The sequence below is a fragment of the Bos taurus genome, chromosome 5, assembly GCF_002263795.3.
Source record: "Bos taurus isolate L1 Dominette 01449 registration number 42190680 breed Hereford chromosome 5, ARS-UCD2.0, whole genome shotgun sequence".
NCBI lineage: Eukaryota > Metazoa > Chordata > Mammalia > Artiodactyla > Bovidae > Bos > Bos taurus.
In genome coordinates this window covers 116,906,307-116,932,072 of record NC_037332.1, presented here as the reverse complement: position 1 = coordinate 116,932,072, position 25,766 = coordinate 116,906,307, and the positions used below count along the sequence as shown (strand labels likewise).

Sequence of the window (25,766 nt, the reverse complement as noted above, 5' to 3'; positions counted from 1 at the left end):
AAGGGCAGGACAGAGCCGAGACTGGCAGTGACCATGGCTCCTGGCCGTCGCAGCCGCCCTGGGTGCCGCCTGGGCAGCCTCTCGCCCAGCCTCGCCCGTGGTCCCTCTGGAACGCGCGGCCCCTCAGTCCCCACCCACGTGGGAGGGTGGCCGCCTGTCACACCAGGCGAGGTCACACTCCCTGGGGACGGGGAGGGGAGGCCAGAGAACCGCGTCTCTTGTCAGCAGAAGGCTTGAGGCTTCCAGCCCAGGTTTGGTTACAAAATTTCAGTCCATTTCTGGAAAGGACTGTGTTACAGGAGAACACTGTTTTGAGTTGTTAACAATTATAATATTTGCTAATGGCTTGTGCTAATGGCTCTCAAAGATTGCTTTGTTATTAGAAGAAAAATTAATGCTGGACTGACAGGCACAGAGAGAGGCACCTTCAAGTTTGGCTGAAGGGCCTGAAAGTGAGAGAACCGGGGGCTGATCTGAGTCACTGAGTCGGCAGGTGTCGGTCACTCGAGCCACATTCCATGGAGAAACGGAAATCACTTCAGTATGACTTTATGCAGGCTTCCCAGGGGGCCCAGTGGTAAAGAATCAGCCTGCCAACGCAGGTGACCTGAGTTCGATCCCTGAGTCGGGAAGATCCCCTGGAGGAGGAAATGGCAACCCACTCCAGTGTTCTTGCCTGGGAAATCCCATGGATGAGGAGCCTGGCGGGCTGCAGGCAATGGGGTCGCAAAGTCGGACACGACTGAAGCGACTTAGCGCACACGCGTGATTTTATGCAAGGTGCAAACCCTGGTAAGATTACCTACCCTGACATGCTGTTGGTAAGGATATTCTTGTAAATGAAAGCTACGTCCTTCAACATTAAAGATATTCCAACCCCTTGCTGTACGTGGCTGCTTGATTATTGTTGTTATTTTTTTTAAGGTCTTTTTCTTCACCCGTTTCTGAGTGGCTTTGTGGGTGTTCACGTCCACACCTGGGTGCCTGTCCCGCATCCTGCAGGCGGGGGGCACGGCTGTGGGTGAGGGGGTGCCCCGCCTCGGTGTGCGTGTGGTGTGTGTCCATCTGGGTGTGTGTGTATTTGGTGTGTGTGTGTGTGTGTGTGTCCAGGTGTGATATGTGGGTATCTGGTGTGCTTTGGGGGCAGGTGGCAAGGTGGGGACTAGTGGCCTGGCTGAGAGACTGCAGAGGCCCCTGTGAGTGTGTGGCCAGAGCACACTTACAGAACGTCCAAGCAAGGTCTTTGTGATCATGCATTCCAGTAAAGCCTTATAAATTCATCCTTTACTTCTCTTGGGATTTGTAATGTGTTAGATAAGTTGTAGAATTCATCGTCAATGAACAAAAATGACCAAACTGAGGGTCGTAGCTGGACGTTAGGTTTTCAAGAGGTTTAATAATATAAAATTAAACAAAAATCAAAGACGTGTTTAAACTTGAGAGGTTTTTTTTTCCAATTTTATGAAAAAGTTGCCTCTTCTTTGTCTTCTTTTATTTTGAATTTGCTTAGTTTTTACAACATTGCAAAAGTTGATACCAGTTAAGATCTTTATTTTAAAGTTAAAAACTGCAATCCTAAACTGCACTTTAATCACACAAACCCCAAACTTCAGCATGTACCACGTGCAGCTTAACACCCCAGGGCGGGAGGGCAACAGGAAGAAGCACGTCTAGTGAGCGGGCGGTGGTTCTGCCTGCGGGGCTCGCGCCCTCCAGCGGGTGATGACTCTTGACCGCATCACTCACGTCTCCTCTTGGGACACTCGTGGTTCTTTCTGCACTTCCAACTGTTTTCTTTCTGAATACTTTTATCACGGAGGTAGCATGCTGTTCCATGGAAAGATGGTCTTGTCCTTAATAAACAGGAGCTCTTTAGTTCTTTGTTCTATGACCGAGTTGCCTAAGGAGCTGTTTCTCATAATCTGTAATGTCTATAGAGAGTAGGTAAACAGTTTGCTTCTGTTGGATTCCAAATTGAGTCTTAAGACCAGGAGAAGTGAAGCCGCACTGGGATGAGGACAAACAACACGCACGGTGGCTGTTTTCAGTGCCCCCAAGGTGTGCAGCAGCAGAGCCCCGTGCCCACGCGGGAGGGCCAGGTGACGGCGTGTCTGAGTGCGCCCGGCACTGCCCGCTGGGCGCCTGGGAGGTGGCACAGAGCAGGTTCTGTTTGCTCGCCCCATGAGACTTTCTGTCTTAAATGTTCAAGCCCCTTCAGGCTGTGCGGAACGGGAGTCCTCAGAGCCCTGTGGGCGGCCCCTCAGAGCGTGAGCATCCTTCCCCAGTACTGGTGCAGGGGCTTCCTGTGGCGTGGGGCAGTGTCTCCCCCGAGTGCGCTGGTAAAATACCTGTCCAGTGGGGACCTTGCCAGTGTGTTAGTCGCTCAGCCGTGTCGGACTCTTTTTGACCCCGTGGACTGTAGCCCGCCAGGCTCCTCTGTCCATGTGACTCTCCAGGCAAGAATGCTGGAGTGGGCTGCCATTCCCTTCTCCAGGGGCTCTTACCGACCCCAGGATCGAACCCAGCTCTCCTGCATTGCAGGCAGATTCTTTACTCTCTGAGCCACCAGGGAAGCCCAGGGACCTTGCTGCCTGTGGCTTTAAACTCTTTGGTGACTCATGAGTTCAGAGCGGTAGCAACGATTTCTCGGGAAGCCGTCAGTTTGAGATGACAGGAGAATATTTTCATGGAGGTTGTGTCCAAGCCCTCTTGCTGTGGGTTGGTTTGCATGGTGGTCCTGTGGACGGCTCTGCCACAGCTGGCACGCAAGGGTGTGCGGCAAGCCCAGGTGGGGGACCTGGGAAAGAGTTCGGAGGGGCCAGTCAGAGCTGTGGGGGGCAGCTGAAGCCCCCGTGTGACCTGCAGGACCCGGGGGGCCTGCTCGGCCTGGAGCGAGCCGCGGCAGAGGGTGTCATCGCTGCGTGACTGCTCAGCCGCACACGCACACGGATACACATCACACAGATGTATGCACACACGGACACGCACAGAGCCGGGAGGGAGTGCCCACGGGGCCTGGGGGCCGCGGGAGGGACGCCGTGCCGGCAGACAGGCGGGGCGTCAGGCGCAGGCACGGCGGGTTGAGTCCGGTCCGCTGCACCGGCCCCCAGCAGCTAAGGTTTTTTATGACGTGCACGTCCTCCAAGCAGCTCGGAGCGTAAACAATGCGGTGAGCGCTGGAGTCGTCTTCTGGGAGCGTGGAGTCAGCCGTGTCTGGTCTCGGCGCCTCGGTTGAGACTGGACAGGACCCCTGACCCTTCAGCTGGGCCCACATGAGTGTCCGCTCAGTGCCCTTTTTTTTTTTTTTTTTTTTATTGAAGGATAATTACTTTACAGACTTTTGCTGTTTTCTGTCAAACTTCAACATGAATCAGCCATAAGTATACATATATCCCCTCCCTTTCGAACCTCCTTCCCATCTGCCTCCCCTTCCCACCCCTCTAGGTTGATACAGAGCCCCTGTTTGAGTTTCCTGAGCCATACAGCAAATTCCCGTTGGCTATCTATTTCACATATGGTAATGTAAGTTTCCATGTTACTCTCTCCACACATCCCACCCTCTCCCCCCTCTCCCCATGTCCATCAGTCTATTCTCTATGTCTGTTTCTCCATTGTTGCCCTGTAAATAAATTCTTCAGTACCGTTTTTCTAGATTCCGTGTATATGCGTTAGAATACTATATTTATCTTTCCCTTTCTGACTTACTTCACTCTGTATAATAGGTTCTAGGTTAATCCACCTCATCAGAACTGACTCAAATGTGTTCCTTTTTATGGCCGAGTAATATTCCATTGTGTATATGTACCACGGCTTCTTTATCCATTCATCCGTCGATGGGCATCTAGGTTGCTTCCACGTTCTAGCTACCGTCAACAGTGCTGCAATGAACGATGGGATACATGCATCTCTTTCGATTTTGGCTTCCTTGGGGTATACGCCTAGGAGTGGGATTGCTGGGTCATATGGTGCTTTTATTCCAGTTTTTTAAGGAACCTCCATATCGTCTTCCATAGTGCCTGTACACTCAGTGACCTTTTGACATCACAGGGCCAAACACTCCAGCCGCGGGGGGAGCTGAGCGCCTCTGTTTTGAGTGGAGGCCGGGGCCGGGTTGCCCGTGTATGGTGATGGACCTTCCCCCACTCTCCCTGCGCCCCGGAGGCCCTGCGGCTCCGTCCCTCGGGGACCCCAGCCCCTGGCCTTCAGGGAGGCATGCCTTGGGCTTGCTCTTCTTGCTGTCCCTGTGCGCAGCTGCCTCGGGAGGAAAGCCTCTCTCTGGGGCCGACCTTGGCTCAGTGCACACCCAGCGGGACGAGGCTGGTGAGGCCTCTGTCCCCTCGAACCTTGGGGATCTCACAGCGGCAGGGCTGTGACCCAGTGTGGGCGCTGCCAGCCTGCATGCATGCTGAGTCGCTTCTGCCATGTCCAGCTCTTTGCGACCCCGTGGACTGTGTCGCCCACCAGGCTCCTCTGTCCATGGAATTTCCCAGGGAAGAATACTGGAGCGGGTTGCCATTTCCTCCTCCAGGGCGTCTTCCCAACCCAGGGATCAAACTCACGTCTCCTGCATCTCTTGCCAGCCTGGCAGGTCACTGAATCCGAGCACCCGGAGCCTAGAGCTGAGCAGGGGGCTCCTGCCTGTGTTGGGAAGCCTCGGGGGTCTTCTGCCTTTTGAGTGGTCTTATCCGAGCATGAGAGGAGGTGGAGGGAGCCCCAGTCTTCCTCCCTGGGCTTGGTCCCCGAGAGGACAGAGGAGTGGCTCGTGGTAGGGGATGGCCTCCGTCTGCCGGATCCGGTCACGGGGTGCCCACTGCACCATTTGTCCTCAGGGTGGCCGTTGCCCCAGGCAGACTCCTTTTTTTCATCTCAAGAAATTTTAAAAATCACCCTGAGAAAGTCACTTTGCTTTAGTAATTTAGTAGAGCAGAGGTTTTATACAGGCTGCCAATAAGACTGCCATCCCAGCAAGGCTGCTTGACTTGGCCTGAAAATCTTACTTCTGTTGTAGGTGTGTGTGGCGGGGGGGCAGGGGGCGATTATCCAGAGTTGAAAAAATCCTTGTTTGATCAGAGCAGGTGTTGGGCGTGGAGCCTCAGTTTGCTCTCTGCTTCCTGTTTGGAGAAGGGTCGCCAAGCCCACCAGCTCTGGAGGCAGCGGGAGACGCTGGCCGGCCTCTGGCAGAACCGGGGTGGTGGGCAGGGGGTGCTGCTTTAGTGGCCGGAGCCCAGGGGTCTGCTGAAACCCTCCAGTGGCGGATGGCCCCATCGCAAAGAGGTGCTGGGGTAGGGGCGGGGGAGCCCTGGGCCAGGGAGGCGCCCAGGGAGTTGAGCGTCTCTTTCAGAACCTTCTGTTCCGAAGCTTGCTTGAAAGGGGACGTTGGGTTGTGACTTTATAAAGGGAGAGGAGACGCCCACGACCCTCGGCCCCTGATCCTGCGATGCGTTGCAGCCGGCCCAGGGACCACGAGGGCGCCTCCAGCCGTGGCAGGAGCAGCTCGGGGAGCGCCGTCTGGGCGTGGATGCCTGCCCCGGTCTGGTGGGGGGCGCTGCTCGGGGGAGATGCGGTGGCCAGCACAGGTGCGGGCCTTTCATCTGTCCAGCGAGTCCGGTGCCGGCGTCGATTTGGTCTGAAAGCAACTGCACCGCCTCGCATCACTCACCCTTTCACGGAAGACTTCGGGCTTTTTATCTAATCTCGTGTGCAATGCAGGATTATGCAGAATGCAAGCCAAGGGAGAGAAATGCTAATTAGTGCAGGAAATGAAAGTGGCCCAGTTCCCACCATCAGCTCTCTGCCAGGTGCGCCTCCCGTGTCCGTCCACAGACGTGAACTGGCCATGCCCACGTGTGTGTTCACCCGACGTGCACTGCTAAGCCCCAAGGCCCCTCTGCACCAGCACAGGCAGGGCGACCCGGGGACCACAGTGTCATTTTCCCTGCACCGTGCCCGTGACTGATTCTTGGAGCCACGCGCAGCCAGCAGCACCAGAGACTTAAGTGACAGGTTTTGAGCGGGTCATCCCGCCAGCCACGCGTGACTTGGGGCCTCTCCCAGACTCTCGACGCCCCCTCACTGGAGGGGAGGGTTTTGAAGACGAGGGTGTGACCGCACACGCGAGGCGACACAGAGCAGGCACCGAGGCCCGTAGCCGGGGGTCAGCGGGCGGGGGAGGCGGAAAGGAGCCTGCCATCTGTGCCGGACCCCGCCCTCCTCGCCCCGACCCGGCCGCTTCCACAGCCCCTGCCGGTTTCACCTGCCAACCCCACGTGTCATCAGGAGGTTCAGGCTGAACTCTCAGCCCAGCAGACGGAGGGGCCGAGGGAGCCGGGTGGGACCGGCCTCTGTTCCAAGCCCGTCACTCACCAAGCCCTGCTTTTGATTGACAACCCCCCACCCTCCCCACCAGGCCTCCCGGGTGGCTCAGTGGTAAAGAATCTGCCTGCCAAGCAGGAGATGTGAGTTTGATCCCTCGGTCAGGAAGATCCCCTGGAGAAGGACATGGCAACCCTCTGCAGTATTCCTGCCTGGGAAATCCCATGGACAGACGCACCCGGTGGGCTCCAGTCCTTGGGGTCACAAAGAGTCGGACGTGACATAGCGCCTTAACAATAACAACAACTGCCCCGGCTCAGGCTCGCCCAGGACGGCCTCCATCTGGGTCCTGGGTCTTGTCCTTCCTCGATCAGGCAAGATGTAGAGAGTGGTGTTTTGTCAGATCCCATGATCTCTATCCCTTTTTAGAGAAAATAATTGTGTTTGTCACCGCGTCCGTTACGTGGACAAGCAGTGCGCGTGTGAAAGCTTGTATCCTGCTGACCTGGCTTTGTTTTTCTTCTCAGCCAAGCAGCAGATGAAGCTGTGGGTAAGCTGAGTGTAGCAGAAGGCAAGAGTCACTGGAATTTTTCCCTGTTGGGGTGTTAGAGCCCCCCACCCCACCCCAGTGAAAGCAGCCTCAGGCCCTCTGTAAGGCTCCCCCCCCGAATGTCCCTGCACCCCCTTCTCTCCCGGGCGGCCCCCTCGCAGCCCCCTCTGGTCCGACCACTGGCAGGCCGGGGTCAGATACCCCTCGGGAGCAGGGGATACGAGAGGGGTCACAGCTTCGGAGAGTCAGAGCCCGGGAGAGAGGCCCTGGGTGGAGGCTCTACTGGGTCGGGTCTGCCCAGCCAGCTTCCAGCTCTTCTGCGAGTGTCCCTTTCCTGCCCCAGCCCAGCACCTCTAACCTTGGGGACACCCCGCTCTCAGAACTTCGAGGTGTCTAAGCTGGATCTTGTAACTTGATTTCCTTAGGGTGCCAGGCCAGAGGTGAAGCAAGGTCATTCCAGGTGTCACAGCGCCGTCGGGTCATTTAGCTGTTGCAGAAACGGAGCCCGTCGGCGCTCGCAGGCCTCTGAGCCCACCCGGGGCCTCGAGTCGCCGCGCACCTCTGTGTGACGGTGGACGGGGTTTCCACCCGCTTCGCCGGCGGGCTTGGGGGTCGTAGCCTGTTCACACTGGGGGCGTGACCTGCAGCCTCCCTGCTCCCAGGTCCTGTCCTTGGCGAGGTCTTTCTGGCCCCGCGTTCCGTCACAGGCTGTCGCCTCGCGCTTCCCACGGCTGTTTGTGTCCGGCCTTACCTGAGGCCCGTGGTGACGACTGGGTCTCCAGTCTAGGGTGTTCCGTGCTGTCCTCCCCGCGCCCACCCGGGCGCCCACTTCCTCCTCCTGCGCCCGAGTGGGTGGTGGGACCCCGAGCCCCCTGCCCCCCACCTTGGTGTGGCCCTGACCCACCCGCACACGGCGGGGTCCTGGTCTGTCCTGGGCCTCCTTCCCTCTTCATTTCTGAGCAGACTGAACCGCAGGTGCTGGGGCGTGAACACCCTTCCCCGGGTTCAGCACGGGAGCTGGCCTGAGAAGCCCCAGCCCACTTCGGTCCCTGTGGACGAAACACGCTGTCTTCAGAGGGCATGGACTGGGTCCCAGCCTTATGTAGCGCTGAGGCTCACAATGACACGGGGCTTGTCACCTGCCTCTGGGATGTCCCAGTGCGTGGAGTCGCTCTGCTGCCGCTCAGGTGAGTCCTGTGACCCGCTGAGCGAGGGCGTGGTGTCTTTGCAGATGCCTGCACGGTGCCTATTTCCGAGATCATCACCGTTGAGGAAACGGACGTTAACGGGAAGCAGTACAGCAGCGGAAAATGGCAGAAAATGGAAAAGCCCTACGCTTTCACAGGTAATCTGCCCTAAAGCCCCTCGTAGCTCCAGGCAGGTCACATGAAAGAGAACTCCTTTGTCATTCGCTTAACGGACTCACTGTGTCCTTGGTTTATAGAAAGGTCCTTGTATCAGTTTTCCAAGCTCTGTTTTTTTTTTGTTTTTTTTTTTACTGAGGTATAGTTGGTTTACGGCAGTGTGTGAATCTCTGCTGTAGAGCAAAGTGAGTCAGTTATGCATATCCAAGCTCTGCTTTTAATGTTTGTTCATCTTTTACATTTCTTTATTATTATTCTTTTTTTACATGGGTTAAAAGAACTGAGGGGTAGACTCTCTTCCCTCATACACACTGGAAGGGATTAACTATCAGAGGAAAGGGGCAGTCAGGGGAGCTGGGCGTGGCGCGGGGCTCACGCGTGTGTTCTCCGTGCAGTGCACCGAGTAAGGGGCGGTCAGGGGAGCTGGCGTGGTGCGGGGCTCACGCGTGTGTTCTCCGTGCAGTGCACCGAGTGCGGAGGGCCCGGCGGCACCGCTGGAGGTGGGCGCAGGTGACGTTCTGGTGCCCGGAGGAGCAGCTGTACCACCTGTGGCTGCAGACCCTGCGGGAGCTGCTGGAAACGCTGAGTACGTGCCTGCTTTGTGCTCAGCGCAAAAGTGGATGTAGCGAGACGCTGTGACTTCTGAACACTTTTCTGGTTAGAGGACCGCGCGGGGGTGCCCGGAGCCTGGCCCCCGGGCGCCAGCGCCTCCACTTACGAGCGTGAGGCCAGGGCAGGTCCCTTGGCGCCGTGGGCCTGGGTTTCTTTTCCCGGGAACTGGGCTGGTGAGACCTGCGCTCGAGGCGAGGAGGACTGCACCGGCCCGGGGACCCCTGTGTCCACCGGGGGCGTCTGAGCTGCGAATTGTTGCTGTGAGGAGGCTCTGTCTGTCCCATTTACAAACAGTAGCTCGTTTTGTACCTGGAATGCCCATGTTGTTCGGGTTTATATATTTTTTAATTGAAGAATAGTTGATTTACGGTGTTGTGTCAATTTCTGCTGTGAGCACAGTGACTCAGTTATGTGTGTGTGTGTGTACATATGTTTTTCTTCAGATTCTTTTCCATTATGGTTTATAACAGGATACTGAATATAGTTCCCCTGTGCCATGCAGTAGAAACTTACTGTTTATCATCATATATATGCTATTTTGCTAATCTGTTTTGGGTATAGTCTTAATACACAGTCTCAACAACTGAGTACAATCTTCAGCCACAGAAAAGAAAGAGCGTATGTTTAGCTTGCTTTTCTATCATTTAAAATTAATTTGGCGTCTAGATCTAGAAACTGGATTTTAATGTATTAGAAGGCAGCATTCCCCACATAGCAGCTTCAGAGTGGCTTCCTGGCTTGGGAAAAGCACGTCTTTGGCTTCGCATCTGGGTGGTGGGACTTGGTCTCTGCATTTCACCATCTAACTCTGCCGGATGGGACGGGTGTCTACTACCCGCCATCTAACCAGTGCGTCCACCTTCCCCCCATCTCAGACCTCTGGCGCTTGGTCCTCTGCTTGTCCCGCTGGGCCTCTGAACGAGTCTGAGCGCGTCCCTCACTGTGACTTAGGCGCTGTCGTTGTTCCGTAGCATCTCGACCGAAGCACTTGCTGGTGTTCATCAACCCGCTCGGAGGGAGAGGACAGGGCAAGCGGATCTACGAGAAGAAAGTGGCCCCGCTCTTCACACTGGCCTCCATCACCACCGAGATCATTGGTAAGGCGTGAGGGCTCTGTGTGGTGTGCAGAAGTAGGATTGGGAATGATCCAGGGAAGGTTTTCATTGGATACTTTGTGTACGTGTGTGGCCATACCACGCAGCTTGTGGGATCTCTGTTCCCTGAGCTTGAACCTGGACCCTTGGCCATGGAAGTGTAGAGTCTTAACCACTGGACTTCCAGGGAATTCCCTAAGAGTCTTTCACTAAATAGAATGTCGGGGTTTTGGCATGCCAGAATGAGAAGAATGCAAAGCAAAGAGTGTAGACTGTTCCAGCCGACGGTTAGCATATAAATCCCTCAAGAAAAACACCAAGAGGGAAAAGGACAAAGACCACAGACAGAAAGTTCTTGCAGGAGATGCAGTTAGTAAGGCTTGGAAATCGTTTCACCAGTGAGTGACATTTTAAAGGACCACGGTGCGATGCCACGTTTGTGGCACTGAGCTTCAGAGCACGTCCTCGACGCCGGGAGGCTGTGGGGAGACAGTGCCTCCTATTCAGCGCCTCGAAGGATTTGAGTAAACTTATTAAAGGGCCACTTGGCGGTGCGGGTCAAGCGTCTTAGGGTTTTTTAACTTCCCAGGGGAAACCATCAGCTGTGCAGAGAGGGAGGTACGCAGATGTCTCTTGACTCGTTTTTATAAAAGCGAAACAGTGGAAACCACTGATGCCCCAAACAAGAAACATAGATAACATTGAGCTGAATCTGGAGGAATAGTTTGTAGTTCTTTAAAATGGTCTTTACAAGGACGTTTCAGTGATAGAAAGGGGGTTGTGATAAGATGCTGAGGGAGAAAGGACACAAAATTGTGTGCACAAGAGTTTTAGAAATTATAATGAGTAAACGGACGATGGACTGACATTTTCTACATTTGGTATTTTAAAATTTACAAAGTCTTTTGGCTACTAAGGGGAAACTATGAAATAGAAGATGTCACCTCTTCCCCCCAAAATCGTTATTTGTTGGCAATTAAGCGCCAATAAGGAGAAGGCAATGGCACTCCACTCCAGTACTCTTGCCTGGAAAATCCCATGGATGGAGGAGCCTGGTGGGCTGCAGCCCATGGGGTTGCTAAGAGTCAGACACGACTGAGCGACTTCACTTGCAGTTTTCACTTTCATGCATTGGAGAAGGAAATGGCAACCCACTCCAGTGTTCTTGCCTGGAGAATCCCAGGGACGGGGGAGCCTAGTGGGCTGTCATCTCTGGGGTCGCACAGAGTCAGACATGACTGAAGCGACTTAGCAGCAGCAGCAAGCGCCAATAATGGGACATCTTACCTGCGGAGTGTATTCTGGGAGGCCGTGCTCCCTGAGGCCGGCTCCATCCCTCTCCGTGAAGGGGATTCGGGGAAGACTGAGGAGGATTCCTTACAGCCAACCCCCCTGAGGATTTTATAGGCCCTCAGTTTAAAGTGGTTTAACCCGCCTTCACTTTAAAGCGGATTCTCAGGCTTGAGTGTAAACGCTACAAGCTCATGTTGTCTCTCCCACAGTAACTGAACGTGCCAATCATGCCAAGGAGAGTCTGTATGAGCTCAACATCGATAAGTACGATGGGTGAGTGAGGCCCCCATCCCCTACTTTCAGCCGTCCTCACCGGCCCTGCTCCCTCCCTCCCCCCGAAGTAAACCTGCCTCTCCTCAAGCTGGGCAAAGCAGGAACTGCGGAGGACCCTGCGTTCCTCTGCTCCTCAGAGGACCGCCGTGGAAGTTTGGTATCCCTTCTCAGTCTTACTGCCTCATACAGAAATCTTTTCATTTGAAGGTGATCACCTCTTGTCCCTAAATATGTGTGTATATGCCCTAAAGTCGAGGAGGTCCTCAGAGCTAAGATGCGGGCATCACTCATTGCCCAGGAGATGGGCCCTGACACAGACGCCGTCACCGTGTGCTGTCCTGACCCAGGTTCTACACGCGCTCCATTAGTTCCCTAAAACAAAAGAGCCCCGGGGCAGGCGTGGCCTTCAGATGCAGGGCCGTGTCTCTGGCCTCCTGTAGCCCCGCACGGGTCCTCGGCCTTCCTGGTGGGGCCGACTGCCGCCTGTCCCTTGGTCTGGGGTCCAAGACCTCCTCTCGGTCAGGACCCAGGTGTGCGTTTCCGGCTGCGATGGCACGGGGGTGCAGATGGCACGGGGGTGCAGGGCTGGTCCCTGTCTGCATCTCTGCTGTCCCTGTGCTCTGGTCAGCTCCTGCAAACCGGCCTCCTCTGCCTCAGGCACAGCCGTCCCCTTGCCCGGCACAGGGCTGGTACGTGGTCGGGGCCTGGTGGATGAGCAGAGAGCGAGAAAGGTGGTGAGGAGACGGAAAGCTCACACACGGCGCCCCTCTGGGTGCGGGAGTTTTGGTTGAGACTCACATGGCGAATAGCATGGAGATGGGATTGGAGCCGGGAGGCCGCCAGGGTTTATGGGTCCCTGGCAGGAGCAGCTGGACGCTGGCAGAGGGCACAGGACAGGGGGATGCCCTCCAGGACGTCTAGGGGAGAATCGGCTAGTCCCCGTGACCAGGTGCTCCCCAAGCGTCACCCAGCAGGTTTCGAATCCCGTGTAGCCAGCTGGGGGGCACGTCAGCTGAGCTGGGGGCCCGGCCCGTCCGGTCGTGTGAAGGCTCAGGGCCCGTGCAGCCAGCATCTGTCTGACCCTCGTCCCCGTCTCTCCAGCTGTGTGACCAGGGCCGCCAGCGCCATCTCTGCTGGCGCTCGGCGTCCTGAGTGTCACTGCTCCCGCTCCCAGGGCCCCGAGAAGGCTCTCGGGTCCCCAGTGGGCGACTGTGGCCCTGGGGACGTCAGGTAGCTTGAGGGTCAGCAGATCCAGGGTCACACAGCGGGAGTGGGCCGTGGTGGGGGAGGGGCCGGGAGGGAGCCATGTGTCACCTGCCACAGGGTCCAGGCTCCTGGGGACCTTGGTGAGGGGCTGGCAGGGGAAGAGGGGTCTGTGGGGGTCTTGCCGGCTTACCTTTCAGCAGCCATGCTGGAGGGCAGGGGCGTCCTCTGAGGCCTGGTCCCAGCCCCGCCTTCACGTGGTCCCCCAGACCTTTCAGAGCCCGGCCTGTGGCTACAGCGGGCTCCGAAGGCTCCCCTCCTTAGACACAGAGGGTCTAATGCCGTCTGCCGGGAGCAGGAGCAAAGTGGGTGGGTGGGGGCCAGCAGTCCCAGCGGCACAGGCAGTCAGGAAGGCCCTGCCTGGACCCTCGGGGAGCTGGGGGCCGGCCACGGGTGCTGAGTCCGCCCCCTGTTCCTCCCGCAGCATCGTGTGCGTGGGCGGAGACGGCATGTTCAGCGAGGTTCTCCACGGCCTGGTGGGCAGGACGCAGAGGGACGCTGGCGTGGACCAGAACCAGCCCCGGGCCACGCTGGTGCCCAGCCCACTGCGCATCGGCATCATTCCCGCGGGTACGTGGGCCCAACGTCGGGCTCTGTCCATTGGGGGGTGGGGTGAGCGGGGTCTGTCCACTGGGCGGGGCCGGAACTCGGGTTCTGTTCACTGGGGCTGGGGTGGGCGGGGCCTGTCCACTGCGGGAGGTGGGAGGGCGGGTCTGTCCACTGGGGGCACCTGGGTGTCGGGGTCTGTCCATTATGAGGGGGCCGGGCATCAGGGTCTGTCCACTGTGAGGGGGCCGGGCGTCAGGGAGGGGGCCGGGCATCAGGGTCTGTCCATCGGGTGCAGGCCGGGCAGGTCGCCCGTGGCTTTGCCTTCAGGTTTACTCCATTTCAGGCGTGCTCTTCTCTCCACATACCTGACGTGGGACCACGGCTGCATTCAGGAAGGGGTCCTGCCCTCCTCCCCGGGCACCAGGTTCCCACCAGGTGGTGGCGGTGGTCTGTGCTCTCAGAGAGCCGGCTGTTGGTGGTGGGTGGGCATTGGGGCCTGGAGCACAGTGGAGGAGAAGGGGAGCCCGGGAAGCAGGCGGCGGCCTGGAAGAAGCGACTGGTGCCTGGAGCCGGGGCTGGGTGTCAGGGCGGGGGGCCTCGGGGTGTAAGGTGGCTGGCTTGTCCTGAGTTGGCTGGCTCAGCGTGTTTCATGACTCAAGGAAGCACCTCGTTCTTTCAAAGGACCCACTGTAGTCAGGGGGTAGGAGGTGAGGCAGGGGCTTTGCGTACATCTAACCGGGAGGGGTCATAACTTTTCTTCCAAGGATTTCTTTGGAAGGAATGATGCTAAAGCTGAAACTCCAGTACTTTGGCCACCTCATGCAAAGAGTTGACTCATTGGACAAGACTCTGATGCTGGGAGGGATTGGGGGCAGGAGGAAAAGGGGATGACAGAGGATGAGATGGCTGGATGGCATCACCGACTTGATGGACGTGAGTCTGAGTGAACTCCGGGAGTTGGTGATGGACAGGGAGGCCTGGCGTGCTGCGATTCATGGGGTCGCAAAGAGTCAGACACGACTGAGCGATTGAACTGAACTGAACCGGGAGGGGACGCCCTCCCTGCCCTTGTCTGAGCTGCAGCGGCAGGGACCCTGCTGGGTCAGCCTCAGGTATGAATGGTGCCGTCGCCCCGTTTTCTGGCTGAAGATGCTGGTGAGGTTCCACGGTCAGAGGGCAGATTTGTATGTTATGAGTCTATATGTTACCAGCCATAAGAAGCCATCAGTTAGCTTAGATTAACTATTAACACTTAAAGAGCCTTTACTCTGATCGCAAACTGGAGCAGATTCTGTTGCTCTGAGAGATGACCAAGGCTGCCTGCGACCCAGCGCGTCTTTGTGCAACCATGGACCTGCAGCCCCATCCCACGTCACTTAGGCTGAGGGACGTGCAGAATGCTCTGGGGCCTGAGGACACGGCGTCTGGACCCTGCCTGCGGCCGGAGCTTGCGTGCCTGGCAGCACGGTGGTGACTGTGATGGGTCTCTGTCAGTGCTGGTCGTGTGTCTGTGTGATATTTAGTGTGCAGTTCTGGGCACCGTCAGTTTACTTTGGGGAAGTCTAGACTGGGGTTTTCAGCTGTTCCGCAGACGTTTTAAATTTCCGTTTCAGCCCCGTTCCCAGCCCACTGAGTCAGGATCTCGGGGGTGGAGCAGGGTGCAGGAGTCGGCTATAAATAAGCACCTGGGAGATTCTCTGCCCACTCAGGTGGTGACCCAGTTAGAACCAGGACAGGCCGAGGGAGGACCCATAGCATCACTGATCCAGGCACTAGCTGGGTGCTCTGAGGTCACCTGCCCTTCTCAGACGACCCGGGACTGGGCCGGGCTGGGGCTCCGGGTCTCTCAGGCCCCACGGGCCGCTGTGCCCCTTCTGTGACCCTCACAAGCTGTCTAGTGTGCACTTCCCCTTGAGCCCCTTGGGGCTGGTGGTCTGGAGCCCCAGGGCTGGTGCCCATCTTCATGGCAGCCGGGCACTGCTGCAAGTCCTGCCCCGCCACCCGAGGTCCACCCCCCACGCCCCACACAGGGCCCAGAAGAGGTCTCTGAAAGCTCCGTGAGGAGCTCATTGATAGTAATCAAGGTCAGTCTCAGCATTCCTGATGACTCAACCTCAGTGCTATGGTCTGATGCAAAGAGCCGACTCACTGGAAAAGACCTTGATTCTGGGAAAGATTGAGGGCAGGAGGAGAAGGGCAAGACAGAGGATGAGATGGATGGATGGCATCACTGACTCGATGGACATGAGTTTGAGTAAACTCCGGGAGTTGGTGGTGGACAGGGAGGCCTGGCGTGCTGCAGTCCATGGGGTTACAAAGACTGGACATGACTTAGCAACTGAACAACAAACAGTAACGACCTCAGGAACTAATTTTGTAGGTAGATTGTATTTACGCTGTATTTCCCCCAGTCCTTGGAAGAAAAGGAAGTGCTTACTGCTTCCCTACTTGGAAACACGTTAGGATCTTAAGTTCCTGCAGCGACGTTAAGGATCTCTCCCCGTCTTAGGGTCGACAGACTGCGTGTGCTACTCGACCGTCGGCACAAACGACGCGGAGACCTCGGCTCTGCACATCATTGTGGGTAGGTGCCCCGTTACTGCTGCTCGGCTCGCGGGACCCCAGGGCTCCAGGCGCACACGGGCATCCGTCTGCCTTACCACGCGGGTGCCCTGGCCCGTCCCCCCGCGGGGCCCTGTCTGCCGCCCTCCGCTGCCACCATCCAGCTCGTCCAGCTGGGTGACCCTCAGAAACACAGGCGCTGCTCAGACCCTCCAGGGCCCTCACCCAGCCTTGGGGCGCCTGGCACCCGTGCCCCAGCCGGCCCCCTCCTCACCCCCTGCACTGGCCAGGCGCACCCCCAGCCTTGGGGCGCCTGGCACCCGTGCCCCGGCCGGCCCCCCCCCTCACCCCCTGCACTGGCCAGGCGCACCCCGCCCGTCTGGAGCCCTGATCTCAGCCCTCTTCCCGGCTCAGGACTCGGCCCCTTATCATCCTGGGGGGACAGACCCCCCCAACTCCTCTAGACGGCGCGTCCCCGGGGCAGGAGACCCTGCAGCAGTCGTCACTGCTCGGCGCTGTCCAGGCACCTGCAGGGCCCCCGTGTAGCTCCCTGCCCTGTCCTCGTCCTCAATGGCAGTCCTGTACTCCGTGTCCCCCGAAGTCACAAGGGCCGTGTTTACAGGCGGTGCCTTCGTGACTTTATGGCTGAGAACCCAGGTGCCTCGTCCTCCTCCTCAAGACCACTGTCCTCTCAGCTAGCAGCAGCCTTTAGCGAGCTTCCTGGCCCTGTTGTTCCCTCCCCACAGAGCAGCTTTCCCAGCCCCTTTCGGAAATCTGAGCCAGGCTCCCACGTGGCCTCTCTCCGCAGGGGACTCGCTGTCCATGGACGTGTCGGCCGTGCACCATGACAGCACGCTCCTGCGGTACTCGGTGTCCCTGCTGGGCTACGGCTTCTACGGCGACATCATCAAGGACAGTGAGAGGAAGCGGTGGATGGGCCTCATCAGATACGACTTCTCAGGTAGCCCGGCTCCCGGCCTTCCCTGCGCCCCCAGCCCCAGCCGGCTCGCTCTCCCTGGGGTGCGGGCCCCCGGGTCCCCGGGTGCAGGGCTGGGAATGGAGGTCAGCTGACTCCAGGTCGGACAAACCAGTGAGGGTCTGCAGTTTCAGGCCGTGTGCAGCACCAGCTTTCGGCGTTTAAATGCAGAGTGAAGTGAAAGGCTCTGTCGTGTCCAACTCTTTGCGACCCCATTGGACTATACGGCCCATAGACTTCTCCAGGCCGGAATACTGGAGTGGGTAGCCTTTCCCTTCTCCAGGGAATCTTCCCAACCCAGGGATCGAACCCAGGTCTTCTGCATTGTAGGCGGATTCTTTACCAGCTGAGCCACCAGGGCAGCCCCAATGCAGAAGGGGGCTTGAAAGGACAAAGGGCTCAGAATCTGACACTCTTGTGGTTGAGGTGAATGCCTTGGCTGTATTCACTTATTTATTTTTATTTTTTGGCTGCACCTCGTGGCTTTTGGGATCTTAGTTCCCCGATTCCTCAGGCCCCGGGCAGTGGGTACGCAGCGTTCTAGCCACTGGACCTCCAGGGAATCCCCTCCTTTTTGGCTGTATTTGATGCGTCATTTCTCTGGTCACTCCCCTTATGGTTCACCTTTGGGTAAAGTTTACAGGCACACCTTGGAGACACGTAGGGCTCAGTTGCAGACCACTCTGAGAAAGCAAATGTCGAAACACAGCAGGTCACGTGAATGTTTTGCTTTCCCTGTGCATGTGAGGTTATGTGTACACTCAAGCGTGCTGTGTGCAGTAGCATCATAGCTGAGAAAGGTGCATACCTCAGTCTGAAAGTTCTTTACGGTTAAAAACCGCTAACTGCCATCTGAGCCTTCCATGAGTTGTAACCCTTGTGGGGTACAGGGTCTTGCCTCCGTGATGCTGCTGACGGATCGGGGTGGGGGGTGCTGAAGGCGGGGTGTCGCAATTTCTTAAAATAAGACGACACTGAAGTTTGCCGCATCAGTCGACTCTTCTTCCAGGAATGCTGTCTCTGTAGCTCGCGGTGAAATTTGATAGCGCTTAACCCACAGCAGGCCTTTCAGAGCCGCCTCCGCTCGTGAGCCGCACTTGTATCGTCTTCTCGTCCTCACTTCGGCCGTCTCCGCGGCATCTTCCCCACGACTCGATTCTGTCCAAGAAGCCGCTCTCTTTACCTATCCACGAGGAGCGGCTCCTCCTCAGTCAGCATTCTATCATGAGAGCCAGCCCCCAGAGACCCCAGAGCTGAGGACGACAGGCCCAAGCCTGGGGGTGTGCCCGGGGCTTCACAGGCAGAACCTGAGGCCACGAGGGTTCCCTGGTGGCCGAGACGCCCCCTCTGCCAGCACAGAAGGCGGCCCTGGCAGCCAGGAGCCTGCAGCGCCCCGAGATGGTGGCGGCGGCTCAGCCAGAGGCCGGAGGGGCCCTGTCCTTCTGCGGATGCTCTGTCCCCGACGACCCCGGCGACCCGCCAGCCCCTTCACGAGGCTGACGGCGCCACCTCCTCTCCCTCGCACTCCGTCCTCAGGGTTGAAGACCTTCTTCTCCCATCACTGCTACGAAGGCACAGTGTCCTTCCTGCCAGCTCAGCACACGGTGGGCTCCCCGAGGGACCGGAAACCCTGCCGGGCGGGGTAAGCGTCTCGCATGCATGCTTCTGTTCAGATGATGAGACGGAAGCAGGACCAGCTGGGGTTGTGAGTGGGGCGGTCCTTGCAGTGTAAGATGGGGGGTGCCGTTCATCATGTCCAGCGGCCAGGGTCCCCCAAACCCTAAAGGGGTCCCCCACACCCTGAGCTCTGAGCCGCTGACTCGATTGTCACCTACTGGACCAAACGGCCGCCGTGTTACCTGTCATGCGAAGGGAACAAGGGCTCAGGAGGGTCCACGGCGGGCGTTGCAGCTGGTTTCTGCTCCCGCCGGTGGCCCCCCGCCCAACTGCGGGCCGAGCTCACCCCTCCCCTGAACCGACACAGGGCCCCCAAGGGATGCGCCTGGCTTTGTGTAACTTCCATAAATTTCCGAGAAGGATATGTTGCCCGTATAATTTCTAAGAGTCAATCTGATTTTGAGAGCTCAAATTAACGTGCAAGGGAAGTATTTTTAAGTGAAGCCTCCGAGGCTGCACGCCAGCTGCGCGGGAGGGGCTGGTGGGCCCTGCTGTGCGCACGTCACCGACCCGGCGCTGCTGCCGCAGGTGCCCCGTGTGCAGGCAGAGCAGGCAGCAGCTGGAGGAGGAGCAGAAGCGGTCGCTGTACGGCCTGGACGGCACGGGTAAGGTGTCCGGGCCCGGGGCCCCTCCTCCCTCTCTGCGGAGCACCCGCTCCTCGGTTCCTCCAGGCCGAGCGCCCTGGCCTTTGCCGGACCTTGGGGAAGGGCCCCTCTCACCGCGTCCCTCTGAGTTACTCCACGCCTGTCTCCAGAATGCTCTGGGACTGGGGGTTCAGCGAGTGGCCTCGCCGAGGCCTTGGATGAAAGTCATGGGCGATCTGTGGATGCCGAGATTTGTCTCATGTCATTTCCATACATCACACAGTACTTTCCTCATTTGATTTTTTTTCCCCCGCAACCATCTAAAAATGTAAAACTCAGTCTTAACTCACAGGCCACACACACTCAGGTGGCAGGCCAGATCTGGCGACCCCTGCCCTAGATGGTGGTCCCAGAGCCCCCCATCCCAGCCCTGGGGAGGACTGCCCCTCGGGAGGTGACTGCGGGCGGGCTGTCTCTGTGCCGATGCCGAGGGGTAGGAAGCCCACCCCCACCTGCCGGGTCCCAGTTTAACATGGCGTGAGACTGTTGGATGGTATCACCGACTCAATGGACATGAGTTTGAGTAAGCTCCGGGAGTTGGTATGGACAGGGAGGCCTGGCATGCTGCAGTCCATAGGGTTGCAAAGAGTCAGACACGACTGAGCGACTGAACTGTGATGCTTCCTCCCGCTTCAGAGGAGGTAGAGGAGTGGAAGGTCCTCTGCGGGCAGTTCCTGGCCATCAACGCCACCAACATGTCCTGCGCCTGTCCCCGGAGCCCCCAAGGCCTCTCCCCGGCCGCCCACCTGGGGGACGGCTCCTCCGACCTCATCCTCATCCGGAAGTGCTCCCGGTTCAACTTCCTGCGCTTTCTGGTCAGGCACACCAACCAGGGCGACCAGGTGAGGGTCCCACGGCCTCCACGCCGCCTGCGCCAGCGCGTCCTCCACCCGGGCGGCCCCTCGGGGGATTGCTGTGCGTGTGAGGGGCCGCAGCAGACTCCTCTGCCTGCCATTCACCCACTGTGAACTCGGCCATGCTTCCTCCGTATAAAGCCTCACGTATAAGCCTTGGCTCTGGACACCAGGCGACGCGAATGTCTCCACACGCTCCCCTGTTGTTTCTCTTCCTGTTTACAGACAGGACAGGCCGATGCAGCGCCGTTTTCTGCTGCTCTCGCAGCCCACTTATGGCACAGTCTTCCAGCTCCTGGAAGGGGTTCTGCTGAGACCCTTAGTCACAGTCGTGTGTGCAGTGACGCGGGGTGGGGGGATCCTGAGTCTAACGCTATCCAGACAGGTGCAACTCTTGATCAGTCTCAGGTTGTGGTGAAGTTCATGGCTGTTAAGTTTTTTCTAAGATCTGGTCCAAGAGTGTTTCCCTGTGGCTTTTAAAATACCGCTTGTTAAAAAGGTAAAGAACGGTACAAGTCACTGCTGGGAACTACGGGATTCTTTAAAGTGTCACGCAGTGTGGGTGAGACTGGGTTTTAAGCGTGGTGGTGACCATTTCTCATGTCCCCACGCTGTGGGGGGCCCCGTGGGTGGCCCCCGACGGTGGTCATGCCCCCAGCGCGGCACCGCTGAGCGCGCGTTCCTGTCTGGCTGTCTCTCGCTAGTTTGACTTCACCTTCGTGGAGGTCTATCGCGTCAAGAAGTTCCAGTTTGTGTCGAAGCCCGCGGAGGAGGAGGACAGCAGTGTGCTGGGCCGCGGGAAGAAGCGGCTGGGACCGCTGTGCAGCGAGCACCCCACCTCCTGCTGCTGCCGCTCCTCCAGGAGCAGCTGGAACTGCGACGGGGAGGTGCTCAGCAGCCCGGCCATCGAGGTCAGGTGAGCGGAGGCGGCGCCCTACAGCCTGGCGTGTGAGAGCCCGCCGTGAACGCAGGGGTGTGCCCCAGGGGCTCTGGGAGCCTGGCACCCTACAGCCTGGCGTGTGGCAGCCCGCTGTGAACGCACGGGCGTGCCCGGGATGGTCCCCGGAGACGCCCTTGTCTCAGTGCTGGGAGGATGCTGGGGGTGGAAGCCCCTCCGTTTCACTTTCTCTGCCACACCCTGCACGATGTTCCCTCTCGTCTCCTAACGACTTAAACTAACAAACTCCCTGTGTGGGCGCTTTCGGAGCCCTGGGTCCACTGACTCCACCAGGACGTGCTCCGGCCCGAGGAACCCACGGCCAAGCTAAGGTCCAGGGTGCCAGGCCTGCCCCTCCAGCCCCAAATCCATTAGGCCCATTGTATCTGGACTTGGGAATCTGCAATCTGGTTATATGTATTACATAACCAGGCGAAATCTAAGTGCCAAGGAAGATTTTTTTTTTTAAATATAAGTGCCGAAAAAGGTTTTTTCTCCACGGAAGGACATAAACGCATTCTTTTTTTTTTTTTTTAAATGGCTGTTGATGGAGGTTGGAGAAGGCAATGGCACCCCACTCTAGTACTCTTGCCTGGAAAATCCCATGGGCAGAGGAGCCTGGTGGGCTGCAGTCCATGGGGTCGCTAAGAGTCGGACACGACTGAGCGACTTCACTTTCGCTTTTCACTTTCATGCATTGGAGAAGGAAATGGCAACCCACTCCAGTGTTCTTGCCTGGAGAATCCCAGGGACGGGGGAGCCTGGTGGGCTGCCGTCTCTAGGGTCGCACAGAGTCGGACACGACTGAAGCAACTTAGCAGCAGCAGCAGCTGATGGAGGTGTGGGTGTTAAGCGTGCGAAGTTGCTTTAGTCGTGTCCGACTTTTTGTGACCCCGTGGACTCTGGCCCGCCAGGCTCCTCTGTCCATGGGGAGTCTCCAGGCAAGAATGTTGGAGTGGGTTGCCATTTCCTCCTCCAGGGGATCCCTCCCACCCAGGGATGGAACCTGTATCTCTTACGTCTCCTGCACTGGCAGGCGGGTTCTTTAGCACTAGGTCCACCTGGGAAGCCCTGAGAGACTGAGGGGAGCTGTTTAATTCTGGAAGGATTCTTTCCATCCTGTTACAAACGTCCTTAGGATCTTGAGAGAAAAGTGAAAGTGTTAGTCGCTCAGTCGTGTCCGACTCTTTGCGACACCTTGGACTGTAGCCTGCCAGGCTCCTCTGTCCATGGAATTTCCCAGGCAAGAACATTGGAGTGGGTTGCCATTTCCTTCTCCAGGGGATCTTCCCGGAAGAACTCAGGTCTCCTGCACTGCGGGCAGATTCTTTACTGTCTGGGCCAGCAGGGAAGCCTACTTTAAGCAAACCACACTGGGCCCTCGTTGACCATCGTGAGTGGGTCACATGAGGAAGGTGGCCACAAGCAGGCACGTAGCCCCACCCCCGCAGCGTGGAAGGACAGCTGGGGGCACATCGCCCACGTTTCGGGGCACATGTCCCACGTTTCGGCTGCACGTCCTCGCTTATCACCCCGCTGTAGATGGCTTCTCAGGCAACCAGCCACTGACCCCAGCCGGGCCTCTCTACCCTTGGCGTCCAAGCAAAGCCACGGGCAGGGGCAGGCTCTCCAGCCTCCCCGAGGCCCGGCCTGCTTGTCCCTGCTCTTGCAGCCGGGGTGCAGCCAGCGTGGCAGTGACCGCGCACGTCGCATCTCAGGGCAGGAGGGCTCCAAGGTCCCAAGAAAGCCCATCCCGCGGTCCTATGTGCAGGGCTCCGCTTTCGGTCGACTCATTTCACAAGTTCAGGAAATGCAAGTATTTTTAATGCCGGCTTAGGAACGGTTCACAGTTAGGAAAGGTTCTCTCGTGAAATAGATCCTGTGCATCTTGATAGATATTACGGTGCCTGGAACAGCGCGTCACTTCAGGGGTTTTTATGACCCAGCATCTCTGAGGCGCGTGTGACGTCATTCATGACATGGGGAGGAGGCCCTGCCGGGGTGGGGGGTGGGCCCAGGAGCCCCGGGAGACCTCCAAGCCCCAGGCTCACATGCTGTGCTTGCGGTGGAAGGTGGGGCCCCTTGCCTCCCGGACTGCATCTCCTGACGCTCAGAGTGCTCCTCGTGGGACCCGCCCCACGGCCCTGACGGCTCGGTTCTGATGAGTGGACCCAGGCTGGCCTGTGGGGCTGTCCCTCTGCTCACGGGTGGGTCTGCACAGTCCTGGATTTCCGCTTGGCCGTCACGGCCCTTTGCCAACTCAAGTCTCTCGGGAGTGTCAGGACATTTCTCTGAGCCCCTGACCCGACCCTGGTGACTGAGGCCTGCCTCACCCCCGGGCCAGGGTTCGGGGTCTCAGTGTGACCCTCTGTCTCCGCAGGGTCCATTGCCAGCTGGTCCGGCTCTTCGCACGAGGAATCGAAGAAAGCCCCAAGCAGGAGTCCCGCGGCTGAGCGCCGGCCGTGGGAACCGTGTCTCAGACAATGACGACAGACCAATTATGTTGCGATACATTCAAATTTAGAAATTTATTTTTGATAGTTGAATATTGATTTTAGAAAAATAGCGTGTTTGTCAGCAGTTTTGTGGAACACTTGGCATTTCCGGTTCTGTGTGCGTCTGTGGGCTGCATTTCACCTGTCTCAGCCCGGCAGTGGCCCGTGCAGGCTGGGGAGTGCCGGCCCCTGAGATTGCAGCCGCGCTGACGGCCCGCCCGTGGCTCTAACGCAGCAACTCGGGCGGCGCGTTGCACCGCAGGCGTCCGTGGGGTCCCTGGGCTGCTCGGCAGGACCTGCCCTGCAGCGCTGGTGGTCAGCCCCTGCTGAGGAGCGGTTCGCTTTGTAGCACTTACCTCGTCCCTCGCAAGTAGAGCAGCGCATCTGGACCCTTCCTGTCTCGCGCGTCTACAAGGCAGCGGTGTCCGAGTCTGCCTCCGGGGCAGCCTGGTCCAGCGAGCGGGAGGGACTCCCCGGGCTGCACTCCTGCAACAGCAGCACTTCTAGACGATCCGGCCGGAGGACAGGTCAGGCGCCTTGGAAACCAGCCACTCGTGGCGCCCTGGCGAGTGTCTCAGCGCTTAGACGCCGCGAGTGCTCTCCCCACGGCGGGGGCTGCCGTGCCCGGGCTCGGTGGCCCGACGGGAAGCAGCCCGTGAACTTGGAACGAGCGCCCCACCGCCCTGGGGAGAGGGTCCCACGTGCTGGGGTGCCCTTCCCGCAGCCCCGTCTGTACCCGTGATCCAGGCCCATGCCTTTGTTGTCTTCACACTTCCTTCCACGTATTTATGGCAAGGTGCGTCCTGTAAACCGGAAGAGCGTACAGTGTCCTCGCTGGCCGTGTTTTCCTTTGTTTGCTGCGCAAGTGCGGGCCCCACCCCGGACCGGGAGGGGGGCGCCTGGCCTGGCCCCATCTTATCTGTGTTTGTGCTTCTGTGCGTGGACGACGCATCTGCAGCAGCTTTATCTGAAACCTAAGAGGATGCTGCCCCATTTGGACTTGTGAAAAGGGAGCTCGACTGTTACAAGAGGCAGTTTGAGGGCCGCCGGCCACCACACAGGGTCCGGCGGTCACCCTCGCTTCTAACAGATGTCCTTCATTCTCAGAACTCGTATATGTTGCATGTCCTGTCTCATTCCCACCCAGGGCAGCTTCGACAGGAGTTTTTCAGGAGACCGTGTTTCTACAGGGTCCCCAAGAGGGTCTCCATGGTCTTGATCGTCCCTGCGAAACGTCAATCACTGGTCTGCCCCGAAACCCATTGCCGTTGCTAGAAAAACAGTCTAGGCCGAGAGTAAGCATGTTCTGTTCAAGAAGGAACCCCCCACCCCCACCCCTGTAATGCCACGTGTACCCCAGTGGCCTTGGCCATATTCACCAACCGCTTGCTGACCTTCAAAACCGCAGATTCTGGAACTGTCCCCGGGAGTCATGTGACTGTCTGAGCCCCCACCCCCACCCCAGGCGCTGCGGACGACCCCACCCCAGGACCAGAGTACCTTCCTGACCTTCCCACAAGCCAGGACTCTGGTGGAGCAACCACAGCCTAAACTCCAGGATTTTAAGGAAAAATCGGAACTGATGGCTGGATGGGGAGGACCCTGTGCCCGGCGGTGCTGCGGTTCCTTGTTCCCGGTTATGCGCAGGCCAGGGCAGCCGGCGTGCCAGCCCCTCGGCGCCAGCTGCCTCTGCCCTCACAGCGGCCCTGTGGAACTGGCAGTGGCAACGGAAAGGGGCTTAACTTCCTTTCTAATCTTGCTGGCTTCAAGGTTAGAAGATGGTGAATTTGCTCTGATATGTTTGAGAAGACAAATAAAGTTGTTACTTTGGGCAGAATGTGGTTTTTTTTTTTTTTTTCCTCTTACAAATTCCTGTTGTCTTTCAAAGCAGAGTATTTTTTTGTGTGAAAACACGTACAATGTAAAGAAAGTGAGCAATGGTGAGCCCACCACCCATGCCAAGGAATTGATCTTCACCCCCAGGCTCCTCCCCGTGTGCCCTTGTGGACCGAGCCTCCCCTGTCCCCACGGAGGAGGGAACTATGGTTTTAAAACTGGAGTGAATCGCTTGCTTCACCCACGTGAGGGGATCAGAACACAGCACCCCACGTGCGCCACTTGGGCATGAGGGTGTTCTGAGCAGGTGACAGTGAAGCAGCAGGGGAATGCAGAGCTGCCTGCCCCTCCCACGTCTGCCTGGAGGGACACGCCCTCCCGATGTGCGGGTGAGCCCCCCTGCCCTCGGGGGCCACCCGTGTCCCTGGAGACAGAGTCAGCTCTGAGCTGACAGACCAACCTGAGTAATAAAACC

General features: G+C 58.1%; 1 protein-coding gene across 1 annotated transcript in view; it reads left to right on the top strand.

The window, feature by feature from the left end:
* The window catches only part of CERK (ceramide kinase), a 41,339-nt gene extending 16,047 nt beyond the window's left edge, over positions 1 to 25,292 (top strand). The window contains exons 6-17 of the mRNA XM_024992923.2: positions 8,094 to 8,207; positions 8,690 to 8,812; positions 9,810 to 9,935; positions 11,435 to 11,498; positions 13,186 to 13,331; positions 15,820 to 15,894; positions 16,681 to 16,833; positions 18,385 to 18,490; positions 19,054 to 19,130; positions 19,806 to 20,011; positions 20,728 to 20,939; positions 23,341 to 25,292. Coding sequence (XP_024848691.2) covers positions 8,094 to 8,207; positions 8,690 to 8,812; positions 9,810 to 9,935; positions 11,435 to 11,498; positions 13,186 to 13,331; positions 15,820 to 15,894; positions 16,681 to 16,833; positions 18,385 to 18,490; positions 19,054 to 19,130; positions 19,806 to 20,011; positions 20,728 to 20,939; positions 23,341 to 23,413 — 1,475 coding nt within the window. The 3' untranslated portion in view covers positions 23,414 to 25,292. The remainder of the gene's footprint in view (positions 1 to 8,093; positions 8,208 to 8,689; positions 8,813 to 9,809; positions 9,936 to 11,434; positions 11,499 to 13,185; positions 13,332 to 15,819; positions 15,895 to 16,680; positions 16,834 to 18,384; positions 18,491 to 19,053; positions 19,131 to 19,805; positions 20,012 to 20,727; positions 20,940 to 23,340) is intronic.
* Positions 25,293 to 25,766: the final 474 nt, after the last annotated feature.